General features: G+C 34.3%; 1 protein-coding gene across 2 annotated transcripts in view; it reads right to left on the reverse strand.

Moving 5' to 3' along the window:
* HCRTR2 (hypocretin receptor 2) overlaps positions 1-22,158 on the reverse strand; it is a 122,482-nt gene that overhangs the window by 12,102 nt on the left and 88,222 nt on the right. For both annotated transcript variants that reach the window (XM_032649189.1, XM_032649190.1), the window contains exons 2-4: positions 21,197-21,375; positions 13,491-13,734; positions 6,134-6,249 (exon numbers count right to left, since the gene is read on the reverse strand). In XM_032649189.1, the coding sequence (XP_032505080.1) occupies positions 6,134-6,249; positions 13,491-13,734; positions 21,197-21,375 (539 nt within the window). The remainder of the gene's footprint in view (positions 1-6,133; positions 6,250-13,490; positions 13,735-21,196; positions 21,376-22,158) is intronic.

The following is a 22,158-nucleotide window of genomic DNA, read 5'->3' on the forward strand; positions in this document are numbered from 1 at the left end:
AAACTCAATGAACTTAAATGAAATGGATAAACACCATGAAAAAAAAGATAACCAAAACTGACAGTGTCTTTACAAACCCTGTTACAAAAAACAAAACAAAACAAAACAAAAAAACTTAGGCCCAGATAGGTTCATTGATGTAGTATTCAATCAAACCATAAAGAATAAATAATATCTATCTTATTTAGACTCTTTCTGAAATTCAAAGAAAAGATAATATTACAATGAATTTTAATGAAGTCAGTAACCCTGATAAAGACATGAGAACAAAAGAAAACCACTGACCAAATATCTCACATGAATAGAGATGAAAATTCCCCAAAATATATATATCAAACCAAATCCAACAATAAATAAAAGGATAATAAATTTTGCTCAAAAAAGCAGATTTATTCCAGCAATGCAGTAATGGTTTAACATTTAAAAACATCAATCAAGGTAATTTATCATATTAACAGAAAAAACTACGATCATGTCAATAGAGAAAGGAAAAGCATTTGAAAATTTTAACACCCTTGCATGTAAACTAGTAATAGAGAGAATCTTTCTCAACCTGATAAAAGGCATCCATGAAAAGTCTTTAGGGTATCATCCTACTTAACATGAAAGATGTACACTTTCTTCTAAGATTGGTAACAAGCCAACAAAGATTTCTCTCAACACTTCTACTCAACATTGTACTGGAGATCCTAACCAGTACAAGAAGAAAAGAAAAATAAATAAAAGGCATATAGATTGCTTCTATTGAGAAGACATTATTGCTTATGAAGAAAGTCTTAAGGAATCTACAAAAATGCCACTAGAACTAAACATATGAATTTAGCAATATGTAGGACCCTAAATCAATAAACAAAATCAACTGTATTTCTATATATTAGCAATAAATGATTCTAAATTTAAATTGAAAATAACACATTTCAATAGCAAAACATGTATTCTAAGAATACATTTAACAAAATGTGGACAAATTATGTGTACTTAAATTATGAAAATTGCTAAGAGCTATTAAAGAAGACCTAAATAAATGAAGAGATATACCATGTTCATGGATTATAAGATTTAATATTGTTAAAATGTCAATTTCCCCAAACTGATCTATAGATTTAATGCAATAAATCCCATTCAAAATAATAGCAATCTTTTAACTTTATCACTCCCTGACAACTTTTTTTCCCAAGTTGGCACTTCTCTTTTAGAATTTAGATGCACATGCTAAGTTCTTATGATCAGGATCATAACTATTTTGTCTCATAGCAAGAGAATTTACATTTTTATTATTTCAATCACTTAAAATGCTTTGAGGCTTGCTTTATAGACTATTATAAGATGTAACCTGAAGACTATTCCATGTGCATTTGAGATGAATGTGTATTCTGCTACTTTTGAAGAGGTACCGCATAGATATATTAGGTCTAGTTGGTTGATAGTTTTCTTCAAGTCTTCTATGTCATTGTTAATGTTCTGCCTAGTTTTTCTATCCATGACTGAAAGATGAGTGTTGAAGTTTTCAATTATTAATATTGAATTGTCTGTTTCTCCACCTAATTCTTCTAGTTGTTGCTTCCTGTACTGTGGGCTTCAGTTGTTAACTGCATATAGGTTTAGAATTTTTATATCTTCTTGATGGAATGATTTATCATTTGAAATATACCTCTTTACCCATAGTAACACTTTTTATTAACGTTTCTTTTGTCTGATATTAGTAGAGCTACTTCAGCTTTCCTTTGGTTACTGTTTGCATAGTACCTCTTTTTCATTAAATCTATTTGTGTCTTTGAATATGAGGTGTGCTTTTTGTAGACATCATACAGTTGAATCAGGTTTTTGTTTGTTTGATTGTTGTTTGTTTTATCTATTCTGCCAACCTCTAGAGTGTTTCATTCATTTACATTTAATGTAACTATTGAGAAGGTGTAATTTACATGTCTCCCTTTGCTGTTTGTTTATATATGTGTGTGTGTGTGTGTGTGTATATATATATATATATATATATATATATATATATATATATATAGTTTCTATTTTGTTCCTCTATTCCTCCATTGCTTCTTTATTTTGTGCTAAACAGATATTTTCTAGTATAGCATTTTATTTCTGTTGTTGTTTTTTTGCTACATTTTTTTTGAATTATTTTTTTAGTGGTTGCCCTGAGGATTATAATTAACAACTTAATCTGTTTAGATTAATGCCAACTTAATTTCAATAGTATACAAAATCTTTGCTTCAATATAGCTTCATTCCCTCCTCCTTTCTTTGAATTACATCTTTATACATTATAAGATGAAGATTCACAGTTTTATAATTATTACTTTACAATGTTATCTCAAGTCAAATAGGAGAAGAAAAGAATTTCAAACAAAAATATATTTATACTCTCTTCTATATTTACCTACATAGTTACTTTTATCTCTCTGTGTGAACTTGTGTTACTGCCATTTGATTCTGCCTCTGCAATTACAATTTGCTGTTTATTTTCTCATACTAAACTGACTTGTTATCATCTAATGTTAATTATTTTAAGTTCTTTTTGAAGAATGTTGAAGAATAAAGGGCAGTAGATGAGAATGTGATAAAAATTGGAACAAGGAAGTTCTTTCAAAGTTTTAGTCTTTGGAAAATTGAAATTTAGTTCCAGACTCAAGTATCAGTACAGTTCATCCCCAGCTCCTCACACAGTCCCAGACACATAGTAGGTGGTCAATAAATATTTGTGGAATGAATTAATGTGAGTTCATATAATGAGTAAGATTGAAGTGTTGAATTATTTGAGAGTTAGAACTGAAAAAATTCTGTCAGGTACACAAGAGTTAAGATTTAGTGAGCCTTAAAAAGAGGAGTTCTAGAGAAGATCCTGTAGAATTTCCAGACTGAATGAGTTCTCTGAGACACATTGTCAAACAAAGAGAATATTTAAGTCTTTGATTAGAGCAAAACATTGGATAATTCTTTTCATTGTAACCAAGCAGGACCCTATGGGGCCTTTTAGGGACAGGCCTTTCCCCCATATCCTGAGTTGTTTTACAGATGTGAAAAACCCCCACCAAATGGAAGAAGTTAACTACTTGATAATCATGAGCACATAGCCCCAGGCCTCCTGGAGTCTATGGATAAGGACTGTAATGTTAAGCTTTGTGACACCACCCTGTTACCTCACCATCAGCCAATCAGAGAATTGTACATGAGCTGATCACATACACTGCGACATCCCTCCCTCACCTGGCTTTTAAAAATGTTTTGCTTCAGGGAGATCAGGGGCTTTGTAGGCCATGAGCCACCCGTCTCCTTCCATGGCCTTGCCATAAACTTTCTCTGCTCCAAACTCCAAAGTTTTGGTTTGTTTCACCTCACTGTGCATGAGGCTAATGAACTTGCACTAACATAGGTTTAAAATTCTTGAGAAAGTCAGACAAGGACAGACATTTTGCTCATTAATAATCTTACACTTAGATATTTCAAAGAATGTAACCGATTCCCTGCATCTCCATAATTTTAAGCAAATAAGACAGGCCCTCTGTTTGATGGCTCACTTGATGTAGACTATGGCATACATAATGCCTTGGAACTCTGTTTAGAGACATTAACAGTTGGAATTTGATAGTTGCTCAAGCAGAATTCTACATAATCATCATTTGGGGTTAATTTACTTTATTGTGGCTGCTAAAGTGAACTCAGATGAACTTGCTGTTTTCTATTGCAATCTGTTTGTAAAGGTTTTTAGTTTCACAGCCCAAGCATTTTACTGCAAATCTTCTGGATCATGTGGCTTGTACTAACCAGGACAATTCATCAAAAGAATGTGGATTATTTCTAAACCTGCAATACAATTTTGAGCTTACTTTAGAGTTTGAGAAATGGAGCACTATAAGCTTAAATAATGAAGTAAACTGGTTGAGATTTGGTAGTTATTTAATTATTTAGCAAACATTTTTTGAATACTTTTTTGTGCAAGGTAACATGTTAAGTGTTGGGAAGATGATGATGAACAAGACAGATTTATGTACACACAAGAAATTTTAAAGTTATGTCATTCTGTAAATAAATGAATAAGCAAATATAAGCATTTCTTATGTTTAATGCACACTACCCAGTAAAAATATGGAAGTAGGAAATGCACTTAACACTGAATATTCTTAGTCAAAATATCAATCTAAACTATCTTTATGCCTACATGCTCATCAAAGTTTTATCTTCTTCAAGAATTTTTCAAATTCTAATTTTTCTATGAACTTTGTTCTGAGTAACTGAGCAATGGATTCCTCTCTTTCCTCTTCTATCTAAACTTTCCCAGCACTTTCTCTTATTCTTCCACTAAATTTTTTCTTATAAAGTATTTATCAAGCAACTGATATGTGCTATGCATGTACTAGGTGAAGGGCTACAAGATCAAGGCTAGTGTGTACTGTCTCCATCTTAGTAAATTAGAGCAGACAGACAAATAAAAAGTCATTTTCATGTTACTTAAAAGTACTATGAAAGAGATCTAAGAAAGTAGTCACAAACATCAATTCAACACATGCTTATTATTTTAGAAATATAAGCAGAATGAGGTGAAAGGCTAAATAACAGCATATACTATTATGGTATTTTATTTAATGAGCACTTTCCATGCTTGAGGCACTTGAATTAATTCATCTAATAAGTGTGAGGTAGATGCTATGCACCCCTGCTTGGCACAGAAATTTAAGTAATTGACAAAACTCCCACATCTGTTAAATGGCAGGGTTAGAATTTAAACTCATGCAGTAAGGACCTTGAGTCTGTGTTTTTGACTTCTGTATTATATCAGTTCTGGTCATTCACTCCCACTGGCCAGGTGGAGATTGTTAAGGAAACTATCCCTACGATGTGGAAAATCACCACTCATGGTTTACAGTGATACACATTTGTCATTCTAGTTACAAAGACTGGGGAACAGAATGCATTTATAAGGTCAGAAAAGAAGTGACTTCTTTACAAAAATAGAGGAAAGGAAAACATTTGGAATTATGAGACATACGGGGTTGAAAAACACAACCGTTGCTCATATACAAGAAGTAAAAGATGATCTTGAAAATCGCTTTGAATAACAAGGGTTGAAGAAGACCCAAGATTAAGACTCATCCTCAGACAAAAACCAAATAAAACGTTTATGAAATCCTTTAAATGAGTAAAGTGGCCCAGTAAATTCTTTCAGTTGGATAAAATATGTCAGAACAAACAGACTAAGTGTGTGGCTTTCCACAAGCCTGATAAGCTCAAAATACTGGCAATAAACGTAGGAAAAAAGAGATACATTTCTGAGAAATGTGGCATTTTAAGATACAAGTACAAGAAGCTGAGTTATATTCTTTGTCTGTACCTTTACATGTTCGTCGATTTCCTTAGAGTCATCATGATTCAGCTTAAATGTCTCCTGGTCTGAATTAGATCCACCTCCACTAAGCTTTTCTCTGATCCCCTTTGCTTATATTTTTTAAGGTGATTTTTGCCCTGGAACTGTTTCTTTCCTCTAGACTATGAATTCACCAGTGACACAGACTAGAACATTTAGCTTTTTATCAGACATGCATGCAAAAGTAATATAAATATTTGATGAATGAATAACTGAGTGAATGAATACATTCACTGAGTTAATAAATGAGTGAATGAATACATAGCAAAATTATCTAACATTTCAGTACAAATTAGCATAAACAATTTTTAAAATTCTCAATTCTGCCTGACTCTTCTATTGTTCTGAAAAAAAAAATAAGATCTTTGAAGTTGGAGATTTAACCCTATAATAAAAATGTATTACATACATCTCATCAAAAATGTATTACATACATCTTTACTTACAGTCTCAGGAAACTTTAAAGGAATTTTTATTTGTTATTTCTCATAAAAAGTAAAATTTACAATATTATTCCTAGACAAAAATCAAGTCGATTAATCACAGAGGTTTAAAATTTAGTCATTAAGGCAGTTCATAAATAACATTCCTTAAATACCACCCTAAAAAATGCCTAGACATATGTTCATGACTAAGGCCTCATTATTTTAGAAGAACACACAATCCTTTGCTAAGCATATCATATTGGTTCAATTCACTCTTAAATTTTGTTTTTAAGGACATCCTAAGGAAAACACAAGAAAGTTATTTGAAATTACTTACCTGTCGGCACCAGAGTTTACGAAATATTTGCAGATAGGCCAACACCATAAGACACAGTGGTGCCATGTAGGTCACCAGAAAGAAACAGATGTGATACATCTTGGGGTAAATTTCACCTGGAATGAAAGTTAAAATAATAAAATATTATAATTCATAGACTTTTTAAAAGTACATCTGTCAATGTTTTGCCTTCAAAATTACCTTCTATATGATTTTACTGTTATGTTATATACACAAAAGGGAAAAATGATTTATAATATTAACTACTTACATTTAAGTACTAAATGCAAAATCTTAATGTCATGTAATCTACTCAGAGAGGAAGAACAATTAGCCATTTCTTAATTTGTGTTACTACAGTCTTTCCAGTCAAGTGTTCATTTATCAAAAAGCCTTTTTTTCTCTTAATTACATCTGTTTAATCAATAAAAATTAATTTGGATTGTCCTATACTTGGATTTGCAAGGAAGGACATTACTCAATCAAAACTTAATTGCTAATGCTTTTGTTAAAATGGAAAAAGACAGTAAACTAAGTTGATTCCTCTTCATTTCTCTCTTGAGAGATGAGAAAATATTCCCAGTTGTATCTCCAAATATGAATTCGGAAAGTTTTTGGAAAAATAAAACAGCAAACATTTGATAATGATTATTTTTATTGACCTACTAGGACATATACAAAATTCCTCTTTAAGTAAGTTGTGCATGTGTGTTAATGCATGTACTTTTAATAAAAATGAGATTTTTAGGGTTCTTTAAAGTTAGATTTCAAACCAATATGGGTATTTTCTTTTTTTGATATCCATCTTACTTATCAGGCATAAGCACATATAGGATTGTAGTGATTGCTTATTTGTCATTAATTCTATGTGCACAGGTAATACATATCACGGATTAGGGCATTTATAAGGAGTCAATCAATTGGAACTGTGGCTTAATATTAATTTTTAATTTTTCTAAAATATATCCATTACTGACTTTTAAAACACTTTAAGGGATATTTCCCTTTAACTAGTATTTGAATATATCACACTGATCAAGCTACTTTTACTTAAATGTAAAACAAGAAACAATATATCCTAAATGGATACCATAGACATTAAATGCCAATAATTTGATACAATTCTAACTAAATGCTAATAAAACAAAGGTTTTTTTAAAAAATTCTAAAAATTACATAACTTATTTTGACTTTGATATTGGCAATGGGATTTGTTCTACACTGTTATGGAAGGATAATGCTATCACTTTCATGGATTTTATTATTTTCATTACTTCAGAAAATATGTAGAAGCATGAAGACTTGGTTATGTGGTCAAACGTGGCAAGAGCAATTTATACTGAGGATTAACCAATAATAGTTATGACAATGACCATAATGACTGATAACAATTATTGAACATTCATTGAATTCTTACTGAATATATTTTCAACATATCAACATATCCTCATATCAATATGTGATACGTATTACCTGTGCACATAGAATTAATGATAAATAAGCAATCACTACAATCTGATATGTGCTTATCCCTGATAAGTAGGATGGATATCAAAAAAAGAAAATACCCATATTGGTTTGATATCTAAGTTTAAAGAACCCTAAAAATCTCATTTTTATTAAAAGTGCATGCATTAACACACATGCACAACTTACTTACAGAGGAATTTTGTATATGTTCTAGTAAGTCAACATATCCTCCACAGTATTGATTTCATAGTCTTGTCTTCTAGAGTTTAATATTCTTCTTACTTTTACTCCTAAAACTGTCTTCTTTCTCAGACAGATGTTTTTCTCCACTACAATCTTTAGAGCACACAGCAGGGTGTGTGTGCTACCAGGAGGTCTAAAAGACCAATTTGATGTGTCATTTTTAGCTTCTCTGGGGCCCAGGTGGCTCACATCTAGCTCATCAGCTTCAGTTTCTAACTTCCTTTCAAGTTTATCCTGCAAAACAAGCCAGTTACATAAAAAGTGATAGAATCTGAGCAGCCTGACTGGAGGAATAGCAAACAGCCTTTCCCTTTGAAGTGCCACAGCATTCAAAGTGCCATGCAGCATTTGCAAAGCCAATTTCAAAGGAGCTGGAGAGTGACCTCGGCACTTCCCAGGCACCTGAGTGGCTTTGAACTTCTATTTGTTTTGAAGAAAATGTCCTATAATCTTCCCACAAAAAAAATATACCTTTAAAGCTTACATACCTGTGAATCCCTGATGTCTGCATCAGACAATTAAATTGAGTGAGTGGAGAAAGGTAGATTTGGTAGGTCATTTATTTTTAAACTGCAGAGATGGATACCATCGCTGTGATAACAGTCTGGAGTTTTAGACGGGAAAGAAAGCTCATTCTGCAACCGGTATATTTATAAATAGTTAGAAAAATATGTAATTGGCTGGTAAATGCATATTATGATAATGAACACCAACATAGAGAAAAATTGATCAAGCAAAATTACACTTGCAGGCTAAGATAGATTGTTTTAATAAAGAGATTATTATAGATAATTGGGGAAACATGATCGTCTTAGATTCCTCATTTCATGCTTAGAGTCTAAGCTAATCGAAAACCCAGAAATGCCATTGAAAGTTTAAATTATATGTGTTGAAACTATCTTTGAAGTTTCTCTACACTTGATAAGCAATATTTTTAATATATTTTAAAACATATGTCTAGACAGTAGCTACATGAAATTTGTTCACTTAAGCATTCCCTAAATTAGAAAACAGCATTTTAAAGATTGACAACCGTTAAAATTTCATGTCTCTACTCAATGGATGAATAGGCATAATCTGCATACATTCTTGTATGTATATCAAACCAACAAATAAGGAGCAAATATGGATCTTTCTTTAGTCTTTGAAATCAGAGATTAAAGAAAAATGTCAGGTATTAGATAGATAAAGCTTAACTTCTCTTAGGTGAGTTAAGGCCCATTGTTGAGTGAACATGTTAATATAATTACCTAAAAATGACAAACATTTTCTCCTTCATGTTACACCTCTCAAGGATTCAATGGAAAATTAAATTAAATATAATTTTCCAAATATTCAATTTGGAGAGTCCTTTCCAAGTTCATGTATCCATAAAAGTTTATCTGAATCTGTAATATATTTTATTATCTTCTCCTTAATAAGTGTTTTCAATAAATGTTCCTATTAATAAACAGATATATGTACATACTTTCCAAGTCTCATAATAGGCCAGATACCATAATTAGCTTGAATATAAGGAAGGGCTCCACTATTATTATTATTTTTCAGACCACCAAAGAGTAATTTGGCAGTACAATCCAAGAGGAGGGAGATTATAAATCCCTGGCATCCAAAACAATGTTTGACAAACAGTACATGCTCATTAAAAGTTGGATGAATTACTAGTAAAACATATCTTGGATTGAGTGGGAAAAGACAGTTAATTTCTTCCAATAGGATCTATCCTGTGAAACTATGCATTTACAAACCAAGCAATCAAGAAAGTATGGTTATAATTCTGGAAGAATTTTAAACTTTCAGAAGTGTGAATGGATGTGATTGATGCAAACAGTGAGCATACACAAAAACATAATTTAAACATCATTAAAATAAATATTAACACATTTTATTTGTTTTTGAGTGTCAAGTGTGTCTGCCAAGAACTGAACAGTTTGTGGTCTTTTTTTGAATAAGCCATAGGCAATGATCAACATAATGAGTTGCAGAAGTAATGTATCCATAAAATATTACATATTTGTGGTCTTATTTCCAGTAAGACGGAGTTCTCAGTTATTTTGCACCATGAGTGAGACAGCATTTGCAAGACTTTCCCAAAAGTTATTTGATAGATATGAATCAAGTGACCACATAGTTTACTGACTCTTTCCACATTGTAATATTGGTTGTAGGACCATAATGATATCTCTGTTTACTTTTATAACCAAATCATTGATTTAACTTAGGATAAAGATAAGAAATCAGTTTATGAGTTAATAGCAAATAAAAGATATTTCGCAACAAATTTTTTAAAAATGGGGCTAAATGGACTTTCAAAATGTTTGAACTTTAGAGAGCTAACCCTGTAAAATATAATTTTCTATGGTGATTTTAAGTTGTGACTATCACATACATGTCCAAGATTTAAAATTTTAAGTTAAACCTAGATTTATAAATAGCTTATATTAACAAAGCTTATGCTAATGTAAAAATCATTAAAATAAACTAAATGTCTAATGAGCAGAATAATAAGAACCTGCTTTTATTTTTTCATATTCTTCTTAAGAACATGAAGTTATTGATAATTTCATTTAATATACGAAAAACTAATTTCACAGATTTTATTGCTTGATTTTGTAGATGATCAACTCAATTCAGTATCACTTAGCTTTTAAAATCATTTTAAGTAATTTTACGCTAATATAAAATCACTTTCAAATAGCTTTCCTAAATGACTTCTGAAGACTGAGTTTAGATTTTTAGGTATTTGACAATAATTTCTTTTTTTTAAGGAAAATATCCCTTCTATAGTTAAGTAATAAAATGTGAGAGGTTGGGATGCCTTTTATATATTTATATCTGTTGCTCAAAGTTAATTAGAAAATGATGCAGCTATTTACTTAATCATGATGACTAACAGGATTCCCTAGTTCTGCAATCCTTTTGCTCATGGGAGTTAATGCAACTTGATCATTCAGGGCAACACTAAAAAAAGGACAAGTTTATAAAATCAGTCCACAGACTTATAAATGAAATTAATTACCCAAATACTTTAGAGAAAATACTACTGACACATATTGAATAATAGGTGGGAATTTTAATCTAATTACCATCTCTGTAAACTTAAAGAATCCCAGCTTGTGAGTTGGAAGCTTCTGAAAGCAGCTCTTTTGCACCTTTCCTGTTTGCCCATTTCTGTTCCCCTCTAACCTTAAAAGAATCTAATTATAGGAATGAGATCACTAGGCAATTGAAACTAACTCCTGACTTATGCTCTCCTGAATGCACATGGTGCCTTGTCTAACCTGTGGATTATTTACCTAGATTAAAAGAAGTAAGAATGAAGAATTAAATAAAGAATGACTAGCTCTCTACCCCCAACAGCCCCCTTAGCAATCCTGCAGGCAGCCCACATGGGCAAGACAAAGAAGAGAGTCAGCCAGCCTACACTCAATGGAGAATGATGCAGAATCCAAACTCCTGCCTAGATGATTCACTGGGATTCTTCCCCCTTTTTTCCCTTCAAAAACTGTCAGGGCTGAGCAGAATCTTTGGAGGTGGTCTCAGGACATGAGTTCACCTTCTCCCCAGATTGCCAGCTTTTCTGATTAACACACCTTTCCTTTCTACTGACACTTGCCTCTCGAGTATTGACTTCTGAGTGACGAGCAGCCAAACCCGGGTTTGGTAACACTTATATTTAAATGTGCTTCATAATATTGAGTAAATAATTTAATTTATGGTTCAGTTTCATCATGATTAACTAAAGCATTCTGATCAAGAGATCTTTAGGCTCTTTTCCAAATATAACTCATTGCATAGGAATTAGATAATAATAAGAGATATGTCATATTTGGCTCCCAGCCCACCTTTTCCCAAACACAGTTCTTTAGACTGCATTCCAGAAGCTACAAGTTTGGACTCTCTTCCTTTCTTCTTCAAGGAATGGTGCCCATTGTGTGAGTTTTCCTGCTTCCTAGGACACCCTTTTCCCTCTTCCTTGTCTGGAAAAGCCCTGCTCATTTTTTTTTTTTTTGGTAGATTATCATCATTTAATTGGCCAAATTATTAAATTGTACATTGAAAGAGAATCACACTCATGCTAGTGAATCTCCACATTTTTAAAGTCTTTCTTAAACTGAAAATAAGTGAGATACTTAAACATTAAGGCATAGTCAAATAAAAGGCAAAACAAGTTCATTCTGAGAGAACAGAGTTCAAACCCTGAGCAAATGAACTGCCCCTTGAGCTTCCTCCCTGCTCATCTTTAATGCTTTGCTGAAATGTTAGCAGGTCCTTATAAACTTTTGTTCACATGGTCAGGACTGAGTCTGTCCTCTCACTTGTGCTCCTAGCACTTTGTATATAAGTATATTAAAATACTAATCACACTATAAACCTTTATTTATTTGCATTTCAGCCTCATTATATACAACAGGTTCCCTTGGGCCGAGTCTATTTCTCTTCAGGTTGGCACAATTTCTGGCATATCCTAAGTACTCAAGATGTTGTTTGAACATTAAATAAATGGGACCGAAGACACTTAAGAAATATTTCTATCATTCTGGAACTTTCTACTCATTTTGGTTTTGTCTTCATTGTTAATGGGGAAACTTGGGAAAAACTGAAGAAGATACAGAAAGAAATACAGCAAAAGAATTGCAATTGAAAGGAAGGATAAATCTCAATTTTTAAAAGGAGTATTTAATATTTACAGTAATAGATAAAGCAAAATTTGAAATTTTAATTATTATAGGTCTTTGGATAACATATGGAATAATCTCAGTGTCTTTTGAGTTTTATCTTGCTGCAGTGAAAACATATGCCTAATTTTTCAGTTCCTGATTTTCCTCTTTTCAGTGTTCCAATAAAAGAATCAAGGTAGGAATTAACATGAATTCAGAGATTCATATGCTTGAAAATACCAGGTCCATGAACAATCCTTGGCGTGCACTGCATCTGTTGATACATCTTTCCAGTAAACAAATGCTTTCCTAATGTTTACAGTTTAAATATGAGCCATTGTAATATACTTAGCCAGAAGAGAACAGATTGTTTCCTTTAAATTCCGTGTGATAATTTTGTAACTAGTGTTGAAATGCAGGATTATTTTATTTTCTTTCATTCTTTGCTGTGTCCAGATTTGTGCCACCGCTAGGCATTGATAAAGGTATTTCCACTATTACAGGAAAACCTCAAAGACTGTTGCTGAGCGTTTTGAACCAAAGGAGCATAAGGCCTCCTAACTTGATTGTTTAAATTTAACCACTGAACATATCAGATGGGAAACCAAAAAAGATTCATAATTTCATAATTAGTGTAATTCTTAAGTCAGAAAATAATTATGCCAGTGATAAAATGTATCAGTTTACTATATTATGAATAGAGAAAACGTGTGTAGCTAATCTGACTCAGAGAACAGCATAGGCCCACGGGCAAGACATCCATGTTCCCAGGCCAGACATGGTTTTAAAATGAAAAGTCCAGTTGTATTTGAAGCCCATTAGGGAACCTGACACCTGAGACAATACTATGTTCTACCATGTTATAAAATAAATGATATTAACAAATGCCAATAAAATACACGAGACCAGCTTTACAAGGGCTATGCAAATTAGATTTTCAATTTGCAGCTGTCATATAAATGCAAGGGCCACAATGGACTTACCGCCCCAGTGCTCATCACAGACTGTAAAGAGAGTGGTTTTATTGGCTAAGCCAGGGAGCATGGTGCTGCACTCCATGACGATGGCCTGAGGGATCATTATGATGCAGGACACGATCCAGATGATGACGATGCTGTTCCGGGCCCGCTTGGCTGTGCTCTTAAACATCAAAGGGTGACAAATCGCATACCACCGATCCAAGGCAATGCAGCTCAGTGTGAGGACAGACACAGACACTGACACGGTCTAGAGAGGAAAAAAGAAGGTAGTACAAGGGAAGCACCGGGTGTTACCTGGACCACTCTCAGTACTTTTACCCTATCAGAAACATAGGCACACAGATAACCAGATTCAAAGTTGTCAAAAAACATTTCACGCAAGTGCTTTCTATTAAAAAAAGAAAAAACTCTGCCAAAAAATAGTATTAGAAATGTATTAGGGAAAAGAATACCTTTTTTCCGTTAAACATAAAAATGTACTATACAAGCCTTGCAATCTTTTTTTATGCTAAATGTTTTAATCTATAATATGGCATTCTTTAAATAATGACAATCATGATTTTGTCTTGAAATTTTTATATTGATAGGGGAAATCTTATCTTGGAATGAAAAATAGTAAAATATATATGTTTAGTCTGAAATGGAAAATTCTCTGTCACTTATAGAGAATAATACAATGACATGTATTTCTTTTAAATTATCATACAAGAATCTGGTTGAAATTGCATTTAATTAGTACTTTTGAATTATAGGTATCTCATTTCCTATTTTTAAATAATCAAGGTTATTTGTACATTAGTTCATTTCCAGCATGTTACACTCAAAGAAAGGCATGAGTCACGATAAAAAATAATTCTCTATATGAATCTCCTTACCATAGTTTGCTCATTGCTGGAATAAGCAACCTGCCTCTAAAATTCAAATAGGTTCACCCAATCCAGATTTCTATATAATAGCACCACAAACAACACTTTAACTTGGAACTTTAAGAAAATAGTAAAGAAACATGTCAAGCATGCTTATCCCCACATGATCAGTTTATGTAATTATATTTAGTGTATTCTATACTGGATGATTGGACCATTGGTTCTGACAAAATCAATTATCTCAAAACTCTCTCTTTAAAAACAAGCCTCTTGCTCTTTTCTGATATATCTTTTACAGATATCTATTTATTTTCTTCTCAACATTTATAGTACAATTATTTTGTTTAATTCATTAATTTGCTGTTTATCTTCTCTTTTGGAACAAAGACCAAAGACCAACAAAGACAGGGACTGTCGTGTTCACAAAACAGTACCTGACGCAGTGCTTGACGTGCTTAATAAATTTTTTTTTGAATTAAGGAATAGTCATAAGCCTCAATCTAAGGTAATATACATGGCACAGTCATCTTTCTATATTTTTCTGTCCTAGTTGTACTGATCCCATAAAATGTGAATGAGCAGGTCTCTCTGCTTCTTACATCAGGACCTTCCTTGTCGATGCACTGACTGTAGGTACAGATGAGTGAGAGGGATCTAAGGGCTGGTCCAGCCCAGCAGGAAAGGCTCTGGGTTAAGCATTAGGACCACATATCCATTCTCATCTCCTCCCAGCTAGCTGCACAATATGGGTCCCCTACTTAAGAGCTGTAGGTAAAATGTGGATGGGTTATTGTTTGTTCATTTGTTTTTCTATTAAATGAGTAAAATGATAGGATGAGATGCTTGCCAACTCTGATTCTTTTGATTCTCTTTGGAAAAGGCAGCAGAGTGTGGTTGGAGTCAATTCCACTACCAGGTTTCCTGGGTAGGTACGCCACTGCACTTGCCAAATGCATGATCTTGGGTAAGTCACTTAACCTCTCTATGCCTCAGTTTTCTCATCTGTGTGAGAATGCCTGATAATCGTAGCTGTCCATGGAATTGTAGGAACTGTCAGTTGAGATGTGAAACACCTAGTCCAGGGCTGGTATATAAATGCTGTGTAAGTGTTTGTTATTCCTTATTATGATTATGACATGATGATGGTCATTATACTATTAGTATTCTCTTCTATTCCTGAGCTTGGAGTTCTAGCTTTTAATAGGAACAGACTGCTTTTCGGTGAAGTGCAGTCATAGAAATTACAAATAAAGGTGTAAACTATGCTAAATTCTTGGAGGATAATTTCATTTTAGGTGTAATCCTAAAGGGATGAACTCTACCAGAGAAGGCTTGGTTGATGGCACCTGGCCATTCCTTGGTGCTGCCTCAGAGAGCATTCACACCTCTTTCTCAATTGTCCTCTTCTCCTCCAACTTCCATTTCTTCCCTGAGAATATGTCAAGCACCCAGGGTCCTTCCATACCCTTGCCAACCTGGGAAAAAGACAGTGGTCGTCTAGCTCTGCACAGTTGCCCTTTCATAGTTGCTGAGCCAGGGCTATATTTATGCTCTCTAGCAATTAGAAATGTAAAATGCTCATCAAGACCTAGTGTTTTATTTTTCATGAATTCTAATTAACATGGTTGAATGGGATAGAAGTAGTGTGGTTCAAATTCTGAAGTCATTTCTATTAGTTCCCTCTACTGTTAGATAGTAATAATCAATTCAAAACAGTGCATTTGAGAGATGGCTGCCCAGTGCCAACAGTAAGCCAAGGTGCAACGCCTTCTCATGAGAGAACATGCTGGTTCAGTTAATCTAGCAGTAGAATCCATTGCATGGACCATTGACCATCAGTGATTTAATAGTTACTGTTTGAGTACTACATCTGCTGGTATATAATATACTCTAGTATACAATTAGCATCCAATTTACATGACTTTCTTGAAGGGGATATATAATTGCACCTTATCATAAGTGATTATAAATGAGAGTTTTGTTGCTGCTTTTCACTTGTAGGAGTGCACTTAAAGGTGCCTTTTTCATTGAGATTTTGATATTAGCTCAAGTCAACTTGATAATAAATCATTTGAGAAATGAATGTAGTGTGAATCATGAACATTGTGAGTGAAGTGAGATGATGTGAACTTTCTTTTGGTGTCGGTGCTTTATCTTGCACCCATCCTATGAGTACCCTGTGTTCAGGACAACATGGGAAGCTTTCTTTGGTAGAGGACTCAGTTTCATGCTAGCATATAAATGTGACAAAAGGGACTCAGAGATCCATGACAAGTAGAAATGGAAATTTTGCCAAATCACAAGTTTGGATGACAGGCATTAATGGATTGGAAGGTGGAGAAGTGTGACTGAGAGTGAGGGAGCCTGTCCCATCACCCAACAGCCAAAACTCAGTTGGCTTTGGTTCTACTTTTCCTGGCATTTCCTGTGCAGAACCTCTTCTGCAGTTACAAAAAAATGTCATTCTGAAAAAGCAGTCAACTGCTCCTGTATGTGTGAGAAGAAAAGTGAAATATTTTATATTTTTCTAGAAATTCATGATAATTATTCAGCAAATAACACAATAAATGTTACTGGTAGTGGACCTATGGAGTGATTAAAGATATAAAAGGGACATTTTAATTATTTAGCTAAGTTTTATTATATTTGTAAGATTTTTAAGATTGATGAGAGTTTGCTGAAGTCTTACAGCATACCACTCATAAATCTAAAGGTTGCATTGAATTGTATTTAGAAGAAAAAGAACATATAAATAATAGGAAATTAATAAATGTCCAAAGAATCTTAAATGCAACCAAATAACCTTAAAATTTGGCTGGGTGTTTTGTATATGTTTTTAAATACTCAGTAGGACATAAGTATCATATGAGGGACCATTGGTTTCAGAAGGTCACCATTAAGGGAAAAAAAACTACTCAGATGATTGGCTTATTGCACATTGGCCCTATTCCTTCTACTTGGGAAAATTTTATGGAAAATGGACAATAAATATTGAGAGAATTTGGAGATGTGAGTTATACCAGTGCCTCAATATTTTTGTGCATTTACAACTTTCCATCAAGAAGTAATGTTGAATGAGGTTATGAATGGGTCAGATCTTGTGGTTATCAATAGTTTTGTCCTTGATCTATGGCAAAGAGGATCAACTGTTGATCCTCTGTTGTTTAGTCAAGTTGACTAAACTGGACACTTTATAGAGAAGCAGATAGAAGCTATCAAGAGATGAAGATGTTCTTTCAACTGTAAGACTTGTTAAGTTGTGCTGCTGGAAAGAATACTGTCATAATGAACATTAGGAGAGACCCATGCCCTGCCTCATTCATGGTTGCACATTGCTTTCAATCTGTCCTTGCATCCACATAAGAGAATCTGGAATACTTAGTCTATAAGAAGGTATTGCTGTGCATTAGAGCAGGGCTGCACCTATTACAGGGTGATGCATCCCTCTCCATCACCCCACTCTCCATCAGGGAAACTTCTGGTTTGCAGAGAGAACAACTCAGCCAACAAAAGATTCTGGGCAACTTAAGCCATCTTAAAACTTAAGAAGATCCCCCAAATTTCCCCCTGGGTGGTTACTGGAACCAAGAGAAATTAAAAAAAACTTTCTGGAAGCACCACAGAAATGGTGACATATTAGAATTCTCTGCTATTTATGATTTTCTCAGTGTCTCCACGTAATCATAAGACCCATTGCTTAGTGATTTTTTTCTATGGTGATATTTTTCTCTGTTGCTCAATGTACTCTTTCTCTCAAAAAATTTTGCTATAGTTTATTTTTGTAACCCACTCATGATTTTCAGATGACTGACAAAACTAGCCTTGCAGTTAAACTTAATGCTTGCAATGAGGCTTATAACTTTCATGGCATTTCCCACTTAGTAGTCTACCAGTAAAATGTATTATTTCTAAAAATGTATTATTTCTTTTTATAATGAGTCATTGAAGAACTATTGAGGTAAAGGTCTCTTTGTAACATTTCAGGTCCAAAAGCCTAATTTATATAATTTCTAATAATGAGCTATTTGTGGTCTCTCTCATCTTTTGTTTTTCCCAAGACTTCAGTTTTGGAGTACTTTTAAGACCACAGCAAAACTGAGGAGAAGGTACAAAGATTTCCCTATACTCCCTGTTCCCACATAGCCTCCCGCATGATCAACATCCTCCACCATAGTGGTACATTTGATATAATTGGTGAACTTACATTGGCACACCATAATCAGTACACTCTTGATGTTGTACATTTGGACAAATGTATAAGGACATGTATCCAACATTATAATATCCTACATTATACTGCCTTAAAAATCCTCTGTGCTCTGCCTGTTCATCCCTTCCAACTCCTGACAACCACTCATATTTTTTACTATCTCCATAGTTTTGTCTTTTTTCCTAATGTCATATTATTGGAATTATGCAGTACATAGCCTTCTCAGATTGGCTTCTTTCACTTAATAATAAGTATTTAATGTTCCTCCATGTCTTTTTTTTTTTTGCGGTATGTGGGCCTCTCACTGTTGTGGCCTCTCCTGTTGCGGAGCACAGGCTCCAGGCGAGCAGGCTCAACGGCCATGGCTCATGGGCCCAGTCGCTCCCCAGCATGTGGGATCTTCCGGGACCAGGGCACGAACCCATGTCCCTTGCATCAGCAGGCAGACTCTCAACCACTGCGCCACTAGGGAAGCCCCCTCCATGTCTTTTTATTGCTTGATAACTCATTTCTTTTAATCACTGAATAATATTCTATTACCGGGTTGTACCCCAGTTTATTTACACATTCATCTACTGAAGGACATCTTGGCTACTTCCAAGTTTTAGTAATGATAGATAAAGCTGCTGTAAACATTTGTATGCAATTTGTTGTGTGGATGTAAATTTTCAGGAATGCAATTGCTGGATCATATGTTGGGACTATGTTTAAATTTGTAAAAAAATAATCAGTCTTCCAAAGTGGCTGTAACATTTTGCAGCATTCCTACTAGCAATGAATGAGCATTCCTGTTGCTCCACATCCTTGCCAGCTTTTGGTATTATCAGTGTTCCATAGCTTGGTCATTCTAATAGGTGTGCAGTGATATCTCATTATTTTAATTTGCATTTCGCTTATGACATGTGATGAGGAACATCTTTTCCTATGTTTCTTTGCTACTTGTATATCTTCTTTGGTGAGGTGTCCGTTAAGGTCTTTGGCCCATATTTTAATTGGGTTGTTTGCTTCCATACCGTTGAGCTTTAACAACTCTCTGTATATTTTAGATAAAAGTTCCTTATCATCATGTCTTTTGCAAATATTTTCTCCCAGTCTGTGCCTTGTCTTCGTATTCTTTTTATATTGACTTTTGCAGAGCAGCAGTTTTTAATTTTAATGAATTCAGCTTATCAGTGATTTATTTCAATCATCAGGCTTTTGGTGTTATATATAAAAAGTCATCAAAACACCAAAGGTCGTCTAGGTTTTCTTCTATGGTATCTTCTGGGAGTTTCATAGTTTTGCATTTTACATTTAGGTCAATGATCCATTTTGAGTCCATTTTCTGAAGAGCGTAAGGTCTGTATCTAGATTCTATTGTTCTAACTGCCCCAACTTGTCATTATTGGGAGCATATTGTCATTTCCTCCAAATCTTATGAAACCAACTGGGACCCTGGATGGAATAAATATCGGGGGATGGAGGGTGGTCAAGGGAACCAGTAGGGAGTGGCCACCATTTCACTCACTGTCCAATTGCTAAAGAAAATCCATGTCTTTTAGAACTGTGGCTCTGGACACCAGCTTGGGAAAATTTTTAGAGCTATCAGAATATCAATCAGAAAATTATTCTCTGGAAGTGTTTGTTCTTAATTTCTTGTAGAGAAACTAGTTATAGGAAAGCTGTTTTCAGAAATGAAAAATAAAACATCTAATTCTGATGACCATGACTGATGTTTACTGAGAACGTACTATGTTTTTATAAGGTCATCGTCTTCCAGAGAGTAATCCCTATGCCAAATGGTTCATATAAATTATCTAAGTAAGCTAATCCAACCACCATAAGAGATAGCTATAATTAAAATTATTAATCTTTTAAAATAAGTGAATCTCAAAGAGCTTACATATTTGGCTCAATAGCATACAACAGGTGAATGGCAGAATAGAGACTGCAAAGATTCTCTACCAGATTCCTGGTAGGTTAATTCAAAACCTGCACTATAGGGCTTCCCTGGTGGCGCAGTGGTTGAGAGTCTGCCTGCCGATGCGGGGGACACGGGTTCGTGCCCCGGTCCGGGAGGATCCCACATGCCGCGGAGTGGCTGGGCCCGTGAGCCATGGCCACTGAGCCCTCGCATCTGGAGCCTGTGCTCCGCAACGGGAGAGGCCACAACAGTGAGAGGCCCGCGTACTGCAAAAAACAAAAAAAAAAAACAAAAAAAAAAAAAAAAAAAAAAAAAAAACCTGCACTATAACCTGTTCCCTGTACTGCTTTGATCACATAGCTTTTGATTTCTCAGTAGTAAATGAGACAACTTATAAAAACAGATAGTCCTCAATTACTTGGACTGGAAAAGGCTGAATTATTAATTTGGTCAAGTTCCTTATTTTATAATCAGAAAATTAGAGACCAAAAAGGTAAAAGGTTTGTGCAGCATTTATTGATGACTTGAGAATTCTGACACTTTATTTTTACCCAGAACTTACCTTGTTTACCTGGTATTACTTTCCTTAAGTTTACCAGTTCCTTAAGCAAGTATATTTCTCTCTTAGCTTACTAGGTAATTTACCAAAGGGCCATGAATATAATTGAAAATGACTATACTTTTTCAGTAGTTTCTGTGTTTGAACCCCAAAAGTGTGAAAAATAATTACCTGTAAATAAGGAATCACTTTACAGAGGGATTGTCCAAAGAACCAGGTCTCAGTGATGTCCACTACTAAAGTGGCTGGAAGGCAGGTGATGGTCACGAACACGTCAGCCAGAGAAAGGTTGACGATGAAGTAATTGGTCACCGTCCTCATGTGGTGGTTCTTCCACACGGCCACACAAACTAATTTGGAAAGAAAAAGGAATAGTAACTGTTATGGACTGAATGTCTGTGCTCCCCAGAAATTCATATGTTAAGATCCTGACAGCGCCCCCCTCAAAGAAGATGTGGTACATATATACAATGGAATATTACTCAGCCATAAAAAATACTAGAATAATGCCATTTCCAACAACATGGATGCAACTAGAGATTATCATATTAAGTGAAGTAAGTCAGAAAGAGAAAGACAAATACCAAATGATATCAGTTATATGTGGAATCTAAAGTATGACACAAATGAACCTTTCTACAAAACAGAAACAGGCTCATAGACATAGGAACAGACTTGTGGTTGCCAAAGTGGGTGACATGAGAAGGAATGGACTGGGAGTTTGGGGTTAGCAGATGCAAAGTATTATATATAGAATGTATAAACAACAAGATCCTACTGTATAGCACTGGGAACTATATTCAATATCCTGTAATAAACCATAATGGAAAAGAATATAAAAAGAGAATGTATATATATGTATAACTTAATCACTTTGTTGTATTGCGGTAATTAACACAACATTGTAAATCAATTATACCTCAATAAAATAGAAAGATCCTCCCCCCCAATGTGATGGTATTAGGAGGTGAGTCTTTGGTAAATGATTTGGTCATGAGGGTGGAGCCCTCATGAAGGGCATTAGGTCCTTATAAAAGGAACTCCAGAGAGATCTTTTGCCCCTTCCACCATGTGAGGATACAGCAAAAAAGCTGCTGTTTATGAACCAGGAAATGGACTCTGACCGCTGAATC

The sequence above is a fragment of the Phocoena sinus genome, chromosome 11 (genome assembly GCF_008692025.1).
Source record: "Phocoena sinus isolate mPhoSin1 chromosome 11, mPhoSin1.pri, whole genome shotgun sequence".
Lineage (NCBI taxonomy): Eukaryota > Metazoa > Chordata > Mammalia > Artiodactyla > Phocoenidae > Phocoena > Phocoena sinus.